The 17,164-nt window shown below is 55.9% G+C and overlaps 1 protein-coding gene across 5 annotated transcripts in view; it reads left to right on the top strand.

Moving 5' to 3' along the window:
• Positions 1-16,834, top strand: part of ADGRG1 (adhesion G protein-coupled receptor G1) — a 40,247-nt gene extending 23,413 nt beyond the window's left edge. For 3 of the 5 annotated variants that reach the window (XM_079908574.1, XM_079908573.1, XM_079908572.1), the window contains exons 2-14: positions 3,004-3,098; positions 3,592-4,014; positions 5,643-5,775; positions 6,347-6,521; positions 7,154-7,285; positions 7,636-7,752; positions 7,976-8,021; positions 8,280-8,383; positions 9,161-9,279; positions 11,168-11,436; positions 12,535-12,643; positions 13,653-13,921; positions 15,356-16,834. In XM_079908574.1, coding sequence (XP_079764700.1) covers positions 3,038-3,098; positions 3,592-4,014; positions 5,643-5,775; positions 6,347-6,521; positions 7,154-7,285; positions 7,636-7,752; positions 7,976-8,021; positions 8,280-8,383; positions 9,161-9,279; positions 11,168-11,436; positions 12,535-12,643; positions 13,653-13,921; positions 15,356-15,486 — 2,088 coding nt within the window. In that variant the 5' untranslated portion in view covers positions 3,004-3,037 and the 3' untranslated portion in view covers positions 15,487-16,834. Of the gene's footprint in view, positions 1-3,003; positions 3,099-3,591; positions 4,015-5,642; positions 5,776-6,346; positions 6,522-7,153; positions 7,286-7,635; positions 7,753-7,975; positions 8,022-8,279; positions 8,384-9,160; positions 9,280-11,167; positions 11,437-12,534; positions 12,644-13,652; positions 13,922-15,135; positions 15,330-15,355 lie in introns of those variants that run through there. The other 2 variants (XM_079908575.1, XM_079908576.1) reach the window with 2 other exon arrangements.
• The last annotated feature ends 330 nt before the right edge of the window (positions 16,835-17,164 follow it).

Genomic DNA, 17,164 nt, shown 5'->3' with positions numbered 1-17,164 from the left:
ATGCCATAGATGGAAAATTGGGGCCAAATTTGCAAAGTGATTGTGAGCTCTGAGTTCAGAAATATAAAGCAGGGGTCAAAGCAGGGGTCGGGGGGGGGCTTCCTGGAGGAGGTGTCATTTGGATTGGGGATCAGATGTAGACAGCGACAGTGACCGGCAGAAAAAAGAAGGAAAGAGAAAGGGTCCAGGAGAGACATGTTTCTGTCCCTGGATGCTGGATTTCCTTTCACTGGTCTGGAGTGGCAGTTTCAAAAGGAGCCAAAATGGGAGACACTGCTTTGGAAAGATCCCCGGTGTTCTCCTTACTTGCAGCAAGTAATAAATCAATCCTTCTCCCTAAAAACAAAAACACCAAAAACCAAAAAAAAAAACCCCAAAAGGAGCCAAAATGCTCAGAGGGGACGTAGAGTGAAACCTTAAATATCACAATGTAGGAAACAGCGGCCATTCCCCCAAACACTTCCACATCCTTCCTCTCAGGGGTCTTGTGATGTCACCAGGGCAGGATGATGAAGCCAACTGACCAATGATTAGACTGACCAGGCCCTAGAAATTGGGGTTCCATTACACATGGTGGGACACTGGAGACGGGCTCTAGCTTGAGGGGGCCAGCTTTGTTCAAGGAAGGCCCAGACCAGGAAGGAGACAGTGAACTCCTGCATGGACCACCCCTCCATTTAATGCTGCCCTTAAATATTCCATCCAAAAGCCACTTCTTCCTGGAAGCCCTCCTTGGTTTCCTCCCAAAGTCAAACTCCTCTCATGCCCCATAGTTGCCAGGCTTCCTTTTGTCTGGCTTGTGGCAGATGATTGCATCTGTCACCACAGCCATATGTAGCGCCTCACAGGATGAGGATGGCTGTTCGTGACTGCCAGCACCCAGCTCAGTCATAAGGCCAGCTGGCAGTGGGGAGGGCCAAGCCACCCGGCATCTCTCTATAAGTACCAGGCACGCAGGTTCCCTGCCAGGCACTACAGTCCTGACCAGGCAGGGAAAGCCTTTGATGTCTGGAACAATCTTGGGCAAGTCATTTAATTCATTGGATCTCAGGTTCCCTGTCTGTGAAATGGGCCAATGGTAGGGCTGACTTCACAGGGTTGGAATGAAGATTAATACAGGTATAGGGGTGAGGGGGTGGGTCAGCACAGGCTGGCAGGTAGTAGGTACTCAGCTAATAGAGGCTGGGGGCGGGGCATTCTACAAGAGGATGGGGCTGAGGGGAACTGGATCTCCCCCGACTTGGGCCACACTATGTCTCCCGGCCAGACTGGGACGTCCCCGTGCCTTTCCAGCTGCCCTGGGAACTGGCTCCCCCTGGTGGCCATAACAGGAAGTGCCTGTCTCCTCTATCCCTTGGCTGTAGAGGGCGCTGTGGCTGCACTGATCCTTCACTCCATTTCCCTCACTGTCCACCTGCCCAGCGACCTCCGTGCACACTAGGCCCTGTGCACAGAGATGGATCAGCAGCTCCCTGGCTAGCACGAGGAGGAGGGATGTACCATCCTGCACCTCCCAGAGTTGGCTAACGGGACCCTATGAAACAGAAACAGACACACAGACATAGAGAGCCAAAGGAGGCCAGGACTGACTGTAGAGGGAGTTGAGGAAGGCTTCCTGAAGGAGGTGACCTCTGAGCTGGGTCTTAGGGATGATGATGGTGAGGTTCCAGGAGGAGAGCCCTGCAAGCCCCCTTTTTCCTGTGTCTTCTTCAGGCCTGGAGGGGGCAGCGTGGTTGGGGTGGTTCCTGGTGGTGCTGGGGAACCTCTCCCCCCACCGATTCTAGCCTGATGACCCCATCACTGCTGGATCTGGAGGGAGGTACTATTATTCGTCCTGTTTTCCATGACCCTCTTACAGGGTCATGCAGCGAGCAAGAGGTGGAGCTGGGACTTGAACTCAGCCACTGCCTCTTTTTAATTTTTTTTAATTTTTGCATTTTAATTTTATTTTATTGAAGAATAGTTGATTTGCGATGTATTGATTTCTGCTGTACAGCAAAGTGACTCAGTTATACATATATATTCTTCTTCATATTCTTTTCCATTATGGTTTATCACAGGTTACTGAATATAGTTCCCTGTGCTATAAAGTAGGATCTTGTTGTTTATCCATCCTATATGTAATAGTTTGTATGTACTAATCCCAAACTCACAATCTATCCCTTCCCCACCCCTCCCTTGGCAACCTCAAGTCTGTTCTCTATGTGTGTCTGTTTCTGCTTCATAGATATGTTCATTTGTGTCATATTTTAGATTTCACGTATAAGTGGTAGCATATGGTATTTGTCTTTCTCTGTCTGACTTACTTCACTTAGCATGATAATTTCTAGGTCCATCTGTGTTGCTGCAAGTGGCATGATTTCATTTTTTGTATGGCTGAGTAGTATTCCGTTGTATATATGTACCACATCTTCTTTATCCATTCTTCTGTCAATGGACGTGTAGGTTGCTTCCATATCTTGGCTGTTATGAATAGTGCTGCTATGAACATAGGGGTGCATGCATGTTTCTGAATTATAGTTTTGTCTGGGTATATGCCCAGGAGTGGGATTGCTGGATCATATGACAACTCTATTTTTAGTCTTCTGAGGAACCTCCATACTGTTCTCCATAGTGGCTGCACCAATTTACATTCCCACCCACAGTGTAGGAGGGTTCCCTCTTCTCCACACCCTCTCCAGCATTTGTTATTTGTAAACTTTTTAATGATGGCCGTTCTACCTGTGTGTTGATACCTCACTGTAGTTTTGATCTGCATTTCTCTAATAATTAGCGCTGTGGAGCATCTTTTCGTGTGCCTGTTGGCCATTTGTATGTCTTCTTTTAGCCACTGCCTCTTGATGCTCAGCTCCTGGCAGCTCTGGGGAGGTCCACGGACTGTTTCCACACTTGCCTCCCCACCTCATATGCCACATCCACGCTACCCTGGCTTCTCCCTCTTCAGGGTTGGCACAGCCACCCTGTGGGTCAGGCCCTCAAGCCAACACTCCTGTCCTCTTTCAGGCGGTGACTTCTCAGGGTGACTTTGGGGAGGAAGATGGCTGCCCAAGTGCTGCTGCAGACAGTGCCGTTCCTGCTGGGTCTGCTCCTGGTTCCAGGTAGGCTTTCCTGGAGGTACCCTAGGACTTAGTTAAAATGCCATCCTTATGTTAAGGATGTCTAGGTCAGCTGCCAGCACATCCACTAACCCCTTTGGGCAGGCACAGGCCTGAGGACACAGCTTAGCAAGTGGATGATGGTACCTTGGAGAAAGGAACATGGACTGGGTTTTGGCCCTACTCACCTCTGCAGCCAGTGCATCCTTGTGCAGTACACAGCCTGCACAACTGTCTGTGGCAGGCATGGCCTCATTAAATGTTTTATTGCTATTTAAAATATTATTTTGTCTTTGAAATTATTATTGATTTTGAGTTTGTTCTTTTCATATTTTGAAGCCAATAATCTTTGAATAGGGTAGACTCACATTTTTGGAGACCCTTTGAGGTATAGGTCCTTGGAATGTGTGTGGGTCCTAGGCACTGGGCTCCTGTGTTCTGGGCCCGGAGCCTGCCCCTGGGCCCAGAGTCCCATCTGCAGTCTCTGCTTCCTCAGGTGCCTGTGGCGGGGGCCCCCGGGAAGACTTCCGCTTCTGTGGCCAGCGGAACCAGACGCAGAACAGCAGCCTCCATTATAAGCGGACATCTGAGCTGCACATCTCCATCAAGAACACTGAGGAGGCCCTCATAGTCCATGCGCCCTTCCCTGGAGCCCATCTGGCTCCTAGGTCATTCCCTCATCCCAGGGGCCTCTACCACTTCTGCCTCTACTGGAACCGCCATGCTGGGAAATTGCATCTTCGCTACGGCAAGAGCGACTTCGTGCTGAGTAACCAAGCCTCTGACCTCCTGTGCTTCCGGCAGCAGGAGAAGAGCCTGGCCGAGGGGGCCCCACTGTTCGCCACCTCTGTCAGCTCCTGGTGGAGCCCCCAGAACACCAGTCTGCCCAGTGCGGCCGGCTTCATCTTCTCCTTCCACAGTAAGGCGACTTCCAGGCACAAGGAGCAGCTTGGCCGAAGGCCTGGAGGCGGGGAGGGCAAAATGCGCGGCGGGGTTAAAGCAGACGGGCCGAGTGTCAGGTCGCGGAGCAGGGGCTCTGTGCGCAGGCAGTGGGGAGCCAGGGAAGGTGTCCGAGGAGTGGAAGAGTGTGATCCACGGTGTGCTTTGGGGAGGTTTGTGGGAAGTTAGGGGTGAGGGCGGAGGGGCGAAGTGCCATCCAGCGGCTGCGGGGAAGGCCCAGGTAGAGGACGATGATTGAACGGGATGGGAGCAGAGCGAATGGAGCGACGGGACTGCGGGGAAGGCCCAGGTAGAGGATGGTGAGTGAACGGGGTGGGAGCAGAGCGAATGGAGAGACGGGCCTGGAGGTCAGGAGGCGGAGGAAAAATTCTGCTTCATCAGCATCACCTAGAGTGTTTATCCCCATTTCTCGGAGGAGAAACCGAGGCACAAAGTGGCACAGCTAGTGAGTGAGGGAGCCAGGATCTGAACCCAGCAGCTGACTGGCATGAGGGGATGGGGGCAGGGGTGTGGGGGAGAGCAAGAGGTGAGAGGTCAGGACGCAGCGAGGCCGGAGGCTGACACTGAGGTGTGCAGACTGTGTGTCTGGCTGGGGTGTGACAGGTGTGGTGTGGCCGCTGCCTTCTATTCAGTGCTGAGTGGGGGCAGGGAGGAGGGGGTGGCCCAAAGGAGGTGGAGGCTCTACTCAGGGTCTAGGATTTCCCTGATTCTGGGGCCTTTCAGGCAGCTCCAGTTTGGGGCGGGGCTGCCATGCGTGGGGGGGGGGGGGTAAATGGCGTTGAATATGTTAGCAGCTCTGGGCCCTTGGAAATGCTGGGGGGTGGCAGCAGTGGGCCCAGGTGCTGCCCAGGGCAGCAGACAGGGGCCAGGGCGGTAGATGGGGCTCCCCGCCCCCAGGCTGGGATTCTGCCCCAACCTGGGAGGGTTTAGGGCAAAGTCAGGCATAGCTGCAAATTGACTTCCTGAAGAGCAGATCTGGCCTGGCCTTATTTGGTCTGTAGAGAGTTTTTTGAAAACATGAGCCAGGGTTTTCAAATGATCTAAAAAGCAGGCTTTCTGCCTTGTAAATTCAGATGGGAGCACAGGGCCTGCCTTCCTTGCTGGCATAGGGCATGCCCCCTCCCCACATGTCCTTCCTCCCGTCTGCCTACCTCATCTGAGTCCCGTCTGAGCCCTGGAGGTGCCTGAGTCTGCAGCCCTTGGGTGCATGGTACCCGGGTGGAGGGCCTGGAGCCAGCACACAAGCCCCCCACCCGCCAGCTCCTCCTGAAGGGGGCCTGGCTGGCCCTGGGGAACTGGCCCTCCCAGCTCCCTGTGTGTGTCAGAAGCATGCCTGGGTAGGTGTGTCCCAGCCCACCCTGCTGGGGCTGGAGTTGCGGGGGCTCCACAGGACAGAGCCCCGTCTGGCTGGCTGCAGCTCTGAGTGACTTGGGGGAGTCCACTGCACCTCTTGGAGCCTGTTTCCTGCTCCATAAAATGGGGATAGAAGCTTTCAGAATCACAGGAGGATTAACGGAGAGTGTAATGAGTGTGGCCGGGCACCTCATTCAACAGCCTTTGGTGGGTCTGTCCATCCCTCTCCCCCAGCTCCTCCCCTGAAGACCTCCCACAGCGCCTTGGTGGACACATGTGAGCTGAAAAGGGACCTCCAGCGGCTCAGCCAGTTTCTGAAGCATCCCCGGAAGAGCTCAAGGAGACCCCCGTTCACCCCCACGGACCAGTAAGTGTGGGTCCCAGTGTGTGAGGGGGAAGGAGGCGGCATCCCCCAGACCCGGGTAGGGCAGGGCAGGGCAGGGCAGGGACCTGGAGCAGGCGGCTGTATGGAAACCTCCCCTGGGGCTGGAATGTTCTCATCTTTCCATCTTCTCCGGGAGGAATTGAGATACAGCCCTGGAGGCCAAGCCCCTCCCCTGCCTGAGTCGTTAAAAACAAATGTCACACCCACCAGCCCAGGTCAGCCGCACCCAAGCCCTCCTCTCCACCAATAAAGTGAAAGGATTGACCCATTTTACAGCTCAGCAGACTGAGGCCCAGAGATGGGTAGGGCTGCTCTGTTGCACATAGTGGGTCGGTCCAGGCAGAACTGGGCCCACAACCTGGTGGCCGCGTCCGAGGATAGGTCCCCACCCCCCTCCTTTCCTGTTTGCTCTGACGCTCTGGCTAACTCCCTGCCACCCCCGCAGGTCATTCTGTCTGCCCCACATTCTTTCCTGTGTATCTGCCTGAATCTCTCCTCTCCCTCTGTCTCCCTGCCTACTTGCCCGCCTGGATCCGCCCCTCACACCCAGCAGTCACCCACCCTCTCTCCCCACTGCCAGGCAGCTGCAGAGCCTGGAGTCGAAGCTGACCTCTGTGAACTTCACAGGGGACACGGTGTCCTTTGAGGAAGATCTGGTCAACGCCACGGTGTGGAAGCTCCAGCCCACAGCCAGCCTCCAGGACCTGCGCATCCACTCCCAGCGGGAGGTCAGGGGTCAGGATAGTGGCCAGGGCAGGAAGCAGATGTGGAGGCCGTGAGCACTCCCCTCCTCTGGGCCTCCGGGAGCCAGATGTGTGCTGATGAGGAAGGCCTCAGGCCCAAAGACTACCTCAGTGGCTACCCGGTGGAACTGAGGACCCTTCCTGATACAGTGGTGGGGACAGAGGTGGGGAGGGACCTGGTCCCTGCACAGGGGGCTCCTGTGGCACATCCTTGTGGACAGACAACCAACACCAAAATGCCTGTGCCTGCAGCCCTCTTGTGAGCCTGCCCTTGGTGGGCCTAGTTGGGGGCAGAGGGCTACACACCCTGCCTTTCTTATCCCCCAGCACACCAGGGAGCCATAGGCAGGGTCAGTGTCTGAAGCCCAGACACCAGAATACCACGTGGTTCTCCCAGGCCCATTTGCCCCTGGGGCCCTGGGCTCTAACGACAAGCGCCCCAGCCAGCGCTGGTGCCAGGGAAAGGAGGGGTGAGAAGGGCTGTTGTGAGTCAGGCCTGGCTTCCTGGAGGAGGTGGGCTTAGAGATGGCAGCGCCCAGGAAGGCATGTGCTGGGGGGATGTGGGGGGATCTGGAGGCCCACCTCTGGCTGAGCCCCCGTGGGACTCTGGTCTGCAGGGGGAGCAGAGCGAGATCCTGGAGTACTCGGTGCTGCTGCCCCGCGAGCTCTTCCAGAAGACCAAGGGCCAGAGGCAGGAGGCTGAGAAGAGACTCCTCCTGGTAGACTTCAGCAGCCAAGCCCTGTTCCAGGTATGGGGCTGTCGTCCTCGGGCCCTCCCCCGGGGGAAAGCAGCTTCTGTCTGACGGAGAGGTGGAAGGGTAGGCATGGAGCCCAGCCCCTTCCTCCAAGAGTCCTTGTAAAGTCAGAAATCGGACAGCAACGTGCAGGTCTCCCTGGGAGATTTAGACCTGGGAGAGTGTTATTCTCACTATGGTGTAAATGACTACCCTCGCAAGAATCTTTTTCCAGAGGGAGACTCAAAATCTGGGAGCAATGTGCTGGGCAGAGACAGGAGTCTAGAAGGTCTGGGGAACTTCTGAGCTTTTCTTCTCAGTCCTGAGCCCCCTCCCTACCCTCTTCCCCCACCCCATATACCTAGGACAAGAATTCCAGTCAGGTCTTGGGGGAGAAGGTCTTGGGTATCGTCGTGCAGAACACCAAAGTAGCCAACCTCTCGGAGCCCATGGTGCTCACCTTCCAGCACCAGCCACAGCCGGTGAGTGTGAGCAAAGCAACCAAGGACACGAGGGTCCCTGTTGGCCATGTCCTCCTGTCCCCCTCTCTTCTGAATCACTTGTCTTTAACGAAATGACCGACTGGCTGAGGGCATCGGCCAGTCAGGTACGAAAGGGGTGGGGCCCTGGCACTGACTCCCTCAGCCTGGCTGGAAGGGAGTAGACTGTCGTGAGACCCACTCCCCTTCTTTCCTGTCCCTACAGAAGAATGTCACTCTACAGTGTGTATTCTGGGTGGAAGACCTAACATGTGAGTGTGGAGGGGCCTCTGAGCTGGGCAGGTACCTGGAGGCAGGTACCAGGGGGTCCTGGAAGGTGGGGGAGATGGAGTTAATCAAGGGGGGCTTCCTGGAGGAAGGTGGGCTTTGAAGAGGGAGTGATGTCAGGCTAGGGATCTGCTGAGGGGAGCAAAGGCTCAGAAGAGTGATGCAGTCGTGCATTTGTGGGGTATAGTGGGGTGCTGGGGTGCTGGGCTTGATCTCAGAGCCCCATGCTGACCCCTCCTCAGTGAGCAGCCCCGGGAGCTGGAGCGATGTGGGCTGTGAGACCATCAGGAGAGAGACACAGACGTCCTGCCTCTGCAACCACCTGACCTACTTTGCAGTGCTGATGGTGCGTGGCCCCCTCCTTCCCTGCTCCCATACACAGGCCGGGTTCTTGCTGTGTGGCCACTTCTCGCATATATGTTATCCATTCCTCACAACAAGCCCCGAGGTGACTCCTGTTGTTGTCCCATTTTATAGATAAGGAAACTGAGGCTCAGAGAGGTTAGGCAATGTACTCAAGTTCACACAGCTAGTAGTAAGTAGAAGAGCTGGTCTCTAAAGCCCTTGTTCTTTATTCCCAAAATCTGGTGCATGATAAAAATGCAGGTTCCTGGTCCTAACCTAGGATTCTGATTCCACAGGGCTGGGGTGGGGCCAGGAGTATGTTTCTAAGGAGCCCTCAAGGGGATGCTGAGGCCCTTGTGATGGACTTCAGTGCCCCCGAGATCTCAGAAGCTTTGTGTCCTAGGCTCATTCTCCCCAGCTCTTAGGACCCTAGCATCTGAGGGACCGGAGTGGTCTTCCAGCTCTCTCTGGGCGTGGCGAGCTCACTGCCTCACAGGAAACTTATTTCTGTTTTGAATGCTACAGAAAAATAATTAGTGCCAGGACAGAAAAGGGATTCTCTGGTGGAGGGTTCTTGACCTTGGTGGGACAGGGATCCATTTGAGAATGTGGTGAAAAATGCACTCATGGGACCACACTCTTCTCAGTTTGGGGGGCAGGTGTGGTTCATAGACGCCCAAGGCCGTCCAGGGACCACGGGTTAGACCGCCATCTGGGCAAACCCTCAGTGTCGAGTTGGGGGCACTGAGGCCAGCCCTGACCTGCCTCGTGGACCCAGGTTACCTCTGTGGAGGTGGACGCCATCCACAAGCACTACCTGACTCTCCTCTCGTACGTGGGCTGTGTCATCTCCGCCGTGGCCTGCGTCCTCACCATCGCTGCCTACCTCTGCTCTAGGTAGGACCTGGGAGCAAGAGGGAAGGGGGCAGGGAGAACCTCCATTCCAGGCCCCCGGGCTGGGACCCCACGTTGAGGGAGACCCACCCTGGAAATTGGCCTGACCCCGAAACGTGTGTATAGTTTTGGAAGCCCTGGGAGGTGCAGCCAGCTGACCCCCAGGGGGGCATTTCCTGCTCAGATCTGTGGTGTTTGGGTAACATAGCATTTCCGGTTTACATTAACTGCCAACATTTAAAATTGGGAGAGTTGACATAAGAATCTAGATTCCTGTCTTCGAATAACCAGATGTGCTACCGCTGGGGGCACATGATAATGTGACAGTGATGGTAATGATAATGGTGGACACTTACATCACGCGGCCCACATGCCGCACACTGTTCTAAGTGCTTTACACGCGTGAACTTGGTTCATCCTCGCAAGGGCCCTATGGAAGAGTGCTCAGAGAGAGTAAGTGACTTGACTGAGGTCACACAGCGGGGAAGTGGTAGCAGCAGGCTTGAACCCAAGCAGGCTGGCTCCAGGCCCACAAGGCCTGGGTTAGCGGAGCTGCCTGGCAGTGGCCGCTGTGGACAGGTAGAGCCTTCAGCCCCTGTTCCCTAGTGCCTGTTTTGAGGCCCGACCCCCTGGCTCCATGGAGGCGTGTGTCACCCCAGTCGTTGGGGTGCCTGCTGAGAGAAGGGGCCGCCTTCGGTGGAGTGAAGAACGCCTCCACCCGCCCTCAGACCGGCTGTGTGTGGGTCTGGACTGGCAGTGCTGGGCTCGGCCTAAACTGAGGCCCACCTGTAGTTGGGCCCTGGACCCGTCTGCGTGGAAGGGAGACATCCTTAGTTCTGCTGTAGAATGAAGACTCTTGGAGTGTGCTCACTGTTCTTGCGGGGATCGGGGAGGGTAGAGCCGTGTGAAGGCGTGGCCACAGCTGCACACGTGGTGGGGCTGGAGCAGGCGATGAGGAGGGATGGCTGGCAGGCTGAGTGGAGAGCTGGGGGTGAGGGCACAAGCCCCTCCCAGCACCTGCCCATTGATCACAAAAGTGCCCCAGGACAGAGGGACAGGAACCCTTAGGGACTGAGCACCTCATCTGTGCCGGATGCTTCGTATCAGTGTAACTCTCACCCCAACCCTGCGAGGGGGGCCGTCCTCCCACTTCACAGATGAGTACACTGAGGGTGAGGGGGATGGGGCCAGCCTAAGGTGGTACCTCAAGTTAGGGGTAGGGTGGGCATGGGGATCCAGGATGGTAGGTGTTCTTCTGCACTCTCTGGAGCAGGCAGTGGATGGTGCCAGGTGGACAGAAAGGCTGGGGACAGGAAGGCTGACAGTGCCCTGCACCACACAGTATCTTGGGATGGGAGCAGGACGTGCACACACAGACTTGCAACCTCAAGGACACAGGCCACACAGCGTGTGCTCACAGATGCACAGTAGTGCAGACAGATAGGCAGACACAGAACGTGGGTGGCATGGATTCTCCAAAACAGCAAAAAATCCAGTCTTTCCCTTCTGACTTTGGGAGCATCTGGTTGATTGTAGTGGCTGATTTGTCTTCCTCGCTGTGCTTGGTTAAATCTGCCGTTAGATGCACACACGGTGTCTGAGCCTGTGGGTGTTGGACACATGGAAGGTGCACGGGGACAGAGCCTAGCTGTAGCCACGGGAGGCCGCGCGTGTGTGTGTGCGTGCGTGTGTGCGCGCGCGTGTAGCCTGGGAAGGCTGCCTGGAGGAGTAGGGGTGGGCGGGCATACCTCCCACCTCCCACCTCCCACCTCCCACCTCCCACCTCCCTCCCCCCTCCCCCCTCCCCCCCTCCCTCCTCCCTCCTCCCTGCCTTCCCACGCTGGCCACCAGAGTGACCCTGCCTGCCCTACCTCCACCCTCCCCTGTGCAGGAGGAAGTCTAGGGATTACACCGTCAAGGTGCACATGAACCTGCTGCTGGCCGTCTTCCTGCTGGATGTGAGCTTCCTGCTCAGCGAGCCGGTGGCCCTGGCAGGCTCCGAGGCTGCCTGCCGCGCCAGTGCCATCTTTCTGCACTTCTCCCTGCTCGCCTGCCTCTCCTGGATGGGCCTCGAGGGCTACAACCTCTACCGACTCGTGGTCGAGGTCTTCGGCACCTATGTGCCAGGCTACCTGCTCAAGCTGGGCATCGTGGGCTGGGGTGAGTTGGTGGAGGGGGTTGGTGGGCCCCCCAGACCTGCCTTTTCCTCTTGGTTTCTGGCGAAACATGGGCACCTGGTTCCACTTCTCCACCTGCCCCTCTGACCATTCCCTCACTTGCTTCCTTCACTCACCCATTCTCAGGGGTTGCTTACCTTGGCTAGGTCAAGGTTCTCTTTAGGAAGATGAGGTGATGAGCCCTGTCCCCACGAAACGCTCACATATTCTCTACATCTGTCACTGTTTTACAAGTGGGGTTTGCAGACGGAGCCACCATGTATGGATGTGCAGGTTGTGCACTGCTCAAAGGCATCCAGCTGTGGATGGGTGGGGCCGTAATTCAGTCCTCACCTGATTCACCCAGGCTCATGGTGGCCCTGCCTGTGGATCCCCATGAACCTCAGGTAACAGGTTCCCCGTGGCCCTGGTATTTGTTCTTGGCCGACAGCAACCCAATTCACCTGTGGCCCAGACCTCTCTTTGTCAGACCTGGAGGCCCAGGGGCACACACCACAAGTCCTTGAACATTGCACAGGCCCACCAACCTCCACATGTCCCCGACCCCAACTTGCGGCTCCTCCCGTGTTTCTCATTCGGCCCTTTCTTGGTTCACTTCATTGATATATATGAAATTCCTTCAGTTGGCTCTTTGTCAAAATCCAGGTGTTTGGTGGTGGGCAACCCTTCCAGGGAGCTCTCAATCTTCACCTCATGGACAAGGTCGAGGCCCAGGGCAGACATCCCCTCGGGGTATAACTCTAGATGTCCCCTGTTGAACTGTCCTCCACCCCACCAATGTCCTGTCTGCTCCTCCAGTCTCTCCTTGTGACAGCCAGCCCCTCAGCAGGGAACTGCAGGCCCTTTCCCCTAGGGGGCCCCAGGATGCTGAGGGTGCAGGGGTAAGGTCAGGGGAGATGGGCTCCCTTTATGAGAAACCAGAACTGGAAAGGAGAAGGGTGGGTCCGAGCTTGGAGGACCTGCCCCAGATGGGACTGGGTAAGCTCTGGGACCACAGGTCTGAGAGGGGGTCTCACCAGAGGGAAGGGGAGGGCAGGCCTCAGAGGGCGGGAGATGGAGCTCCATGCTTTGTTGCCTGCAGGCTTCCCCATCTTCCTGGTGACGTTGGTGGCACTGGTGGATGTGAACAACTATGGCCCCATCATCCTAGCTGTGCACAGGACCCCAGAGAGTGTCATCTACCCTTCCATGTGAGTGGCTTGTGCAGTGGGGGCAGGAAGGTGGGCCTCATGGTGCAGAGGTCAGAGAGTAGCCTGGGCCCAGGTCACGCTGACCAGGAGACTCCTGGGTGCCAAGCTGCTGGAGGTACTGGGGTGACCCTTTTCTCAGGGAGGGTGAGAACGGGCCTGGATCTGCCAGTCACTTGCCAGATGACCTTGCACAGGTCCTAGCCCCTCTCTGGGCCTCAGTTTCCCCACTTGCAAGTGGGAGTATGGGTTGGAGCAGCTGAGCCTCCAGCATGTTCCTTTGCTGCACCCTTCTATCCTCTTCCCCATGGAAAAATGGAAAGGCTGAGACCCAGAGAAGGCAGGAATCCACACCACGCTGCTCAAAGGCACCCAGCTGGGGGATGAGTGGGGCTGAAGTCCAGTCCTCCTCCACTCACCTAATTCACCCAAGCTGGTGGTGGCCTGGCCTGTGTGTCCCCCTGAACCAGACTAGACTCCAGGGCTCCTGAGCCCTAGGCTAGGAAGGAACCCTTTCCATTCCTTCAGTGTTTTGAAAATTTCAGCTGATTTTGCATCACTTTGTGCCATCTGTATTATTATTTGTTTAATTTTTTTCTTTAAATCATCTGGCTTGTTAAATGTATTTTTTAAAAAATTATATCAACTATAAATGGGAAACAAGCATTACTTGTCATGAACAGTGAGTAGTCATAAAAGCAAACACAGGAATAAGGAAACCCTGGTACTAAATTCTTGATGAAAGCAGTGGGCCTAAAGTCTGGCTTTTTTTGAAAAGGGAGACTAGCAAGTGTTAGAAGTGTTAAAAACGTTTTAGGACCAAATTAAGCCTTTCTCTTGACTACAGAGAAGGAATAAAGGAGAATTGAAAGGAGAGTGGCTTTTTGGCCCTTGAGTCAGTGGTGTTTAAAGCAGCTGTCCTGTACTCGGGCTCACCGTGGTGCCTGCCCAGGGCCCAGGAAGCACCGTGCCAGCCCGGCCTTGCAACGAACCTTCGTGCCCTTGCCCATAGGTGCTGGATCCGGGACTCCTTGGTCAGCCACGTCACCAACCTGGGCCTCTTCAGCCTGGTGTTCCTGTTCAACATGGCCATGCTGGGCACGATGGTGGTGCAGATCGTGCGGCTGCGCCCACACGCCCAGAAGTGGCCCCACGTGCTGACCCTGCTGGGTCTCAGTCTGGTCCTCGGCCTGCCCTGGGCCTTGGTCTTCTTCTCCTTTGCTTCTGGCACCTTCCAGCTTGTGGTCCTCTACTTTTTCAGCATCATCACCTCCTTCCAAGGTAGGCATGGAGAAAACCCCACCCCCTGGCCCAGGCAGGGTGCCCATATATAGAGCACAGACCAGGGAAGGGATGACCCAGATGACCTGAAGGGCCTTCTTTGGACCTCAGCCTTCCCATTCGTAAAATGGGGGCATCCAGGCCATAGTTGACAAGTCTTTGTTGAGTACTTATAGTGCACAGGCCCTGTGTTAAGCCCTAGTGCTGTAGTTGTGAACTGGTCATGCAAGGGCCTTTTGCTTCCACAGAGCTCATCTCTACTGGGAAGGCCAGGTGTGACAAGCAAGGTCGCAGACATCAAAGGGCATCTAGGAGAGGAGGGAAGTAATAGTGGGCGATGTTGTGGACAGTCTGAGCTTGGGTGGGGGACACTTGGGGGAGGGAAGCCTCTCTGTACAGGAGACATTTGAAGACAACAGAAGGATCGAGCCATGGAGAGATCAAGGGCCCGTTACTCCAAGTGTGTTTCTCAGACCAGCAGCATCGGCATCATCAGGAGCTTGTTACAAACACAGACTCTGGCCCACCCCAGGCCTGCCGAGTCAGAATCCTCCTTGTAACAGACGCCCAGGGGATGCAGCGCATGGTACAGGCTGAGGAGACCTGGTCTAGGGGTGGAGTGCTCCAGGCAGAGGGAGAAGCATGAGCAAAGGTCCTGAGGCTAGAACTAGGTTATGTGTTGGAAGAATAGTGAGGAGCACGGCTAAGGAGTAGTGAGGCGGGGGTGGGGGGAGGGGCTGGATCATGAGGGCCTGGCTTGATGCCATCAGGGTCCCTTCCTGCTCTACCTGCACCCCTCTACCCCCGCCCCCCGACATCTCACACACACACATATTCACACACACACATATACACACACACCTACCTTTGTTTTTGGCCACGCTGGGTAGGGAGGAGGCCTTGCCCTCCCTGTTTTCCTGCCCAAGTCCTCCCCATTGCATGGGGTCCCCATGCAATGGGAGTGGTGTGTGAGGGAGGTGAGTCTTTGTTTTCTCATCTGTGACGTGAAGGGGACTCTGTAGGGATTATAAATCATGCTCATAAATGCACACATTTACTGAGCTATTAATAAATCACAGTATTATGATTTGGGGAGGAGCGTATCACATGGTACTTAAGCAGGTGGGCTCTGGAGGCTGACCACTGCTGCTTGACTCCTGGCTCAGCCAGGCCCCTTATCTTCATGGGCCTCCGTCTCCTCGTTTGTAAAACAGAAAAGTAATGATGAGGTCTGATCTCAAGGAACCTGGAGAGAATGAAGTGAGATGACGTACAGGGCACTGCCCAGTGCCTGGCGCATAGCAGGTGCTCCGGGGATCACATCGGTGTGGGGAACCTGTGTAGGGAGGAGGACAGGGGCAGATCTGGGTCCAAGGAAGGGAGCGGGGTTGGGCTGGGGCTGCCCCCAGCCTCTGAGCCCTGTGCCCCCCACAGGCTTCCTCATCTTCCTCTGGTACTGGTCCATGCGCCTGCAGGCCCGGGGTGGGCCCTCCCCTCTGAAGAGCAGCTCGGACAGTACCAGGCTCCCTATCAGCTCGGGCAGCACCTCGTCCAGCCGCATCTAGGCCGCCAGCCCCCCGCCGATGCGAGGAAGCAGAGTTGTGGTCTCTCTTCACTGCTGCTTGCGGCCCCTGCAGCCAGGCCAAGCCAGCCGGAGACTTGAGAAGGCCCAAGGACCTCGGAAGGATGGGGCTGTTGCCATGGCAGCCAGACTCCCAAGCTGGGCCTTCTGAATTGGCCGGGGGGCTACTTGCCTCTTGGGTCCAGCTCAGGGGGCTCAAGGCTGGTCTTAATGCACCACCACTGGACTGGCCCTCACGGCTGGAATCTGCAGGCCTTGGACCTTGGAGGCTGGTGGCATCCTTGGCCCTGTGCCCCAGCCCGGGACAAGAATGTGCCGTAGCTGTTCTGTCTCTGGTGATCACCATGAGGGCGCTCTGTAGCCCCTGTCATTTTAATCTAAGGATGGCCCGCAGGGGAAACGAGTTGGGGCAGAGCTTTGAGCCAGACCCCTGGAGGAGGAGCATTCCCTCCCTGGAGCATAATGACAGCCCAGGGAGGGAGCCGGGCTATCGTTATGCTGGCCCTCTGAGCCCAGGGCAATCACCCTTTGTCAGCCTCCCCAGCCCTCCCTCTCCCCTTCCTGGTCCTCCCTCTCCTTGGACCTCCTTAGCCCTCCACTCACAGCCCGGAGTCCCCAATTCCAATGCTGGATGTTGGGTAGTAGTTCCCAAGAGCTACCTGGTGCCTACTGTAAACCTTTATCTACTGCATGGGCGTTTGCCTGCCCCTGACTTGGCTTAGTATAAACGTTCTGGGCTGGGCTAGGCCCATCTTCCCATCTGGCCCTCTCCACAGCTGCATCACCCTAGCTCACCACTGCCAAGCCGACACCTCACAGGGGCCCGCAGCCGCTCCCGAAGCCCTCTTGTGGCAAGAACTGTGGAACGTAGCAGTCCAAATTTGTTTCCACCCCAGCATTCCAAAGACTGAGACACGCCTCCCCTGGTGATGCTTGTAGAGCCTGACACGCTCCGTAGAACCCCTGCAGATGATCTTGAGCACACCTCGCAGCCCATCACGGTTAATTCTGTTGGACACAGGTGGCCAGACCTGGTCGCTTCCCCTGCGAGCTCTCAGTCTAATGTGGGAGGCATGCATGAGACAAGAACTCTTAGAGGTACAGGCACAGAGTTGGGGGAGCCCTCATTCCTGGCTGGGACTCCAGGAAGGCTTCCTGTAGGAGGCAGCATTTGATCTGGCTCTCAGCCTTAAAGATGGGGAGGATTTTCTTTGTAATTACCAGTTCATTTGTCTTCATATTAAAAAGAAGTACGTGTTCATCGTAGAGAATTTGGAAGCTGTAGAAGAGTACATAGAAAAAATAAAAATCAGCTGTTATCGCCTAACCAACCGTGGCAAGAATTTCCTTCTGAGCTTTTTCCTGTGCTTCTCTTAAGAATCAATGATAAAAAACACCTGGGGGCCAATCAGGAAACATGAACAAGAGAAGAGGGCCATGTGTGAAAGACATCTGCTGGAAACGTTGTCAGGGCAAAGGTGGGGGGAGGAATGGCAACTGGGTGTCAGTGCTGGGGGAGCTGCGCGTGATCTGTGGTGAACTGAAGGTTACGAGCCCCACGCAGAGGATGCAGCTGCTGCTCTGCTGCAGCCGGTCGCCACCTCGGAGGGTTGAAGGCCCGTGTAGCCAGACTGCCTGCCTTTTATGACAAATAAGAAATC

The sequence above is a fragment of the Stenella coeruleoalba genome (assembly GCF_951394435.1).
Source record: "Stenella coeruleoalba genome assembly, chromosome: 20".
Taxonomy (NCBI): Eukaryota; Metazoa; Chordata; class Mammalia; order Artiodactyla; family Delphinidae; genus Stenella; species Stenella coeruleoalba.
This window is presented reverse-complemented; position numbering and strand designations above follow the sequence as displayed.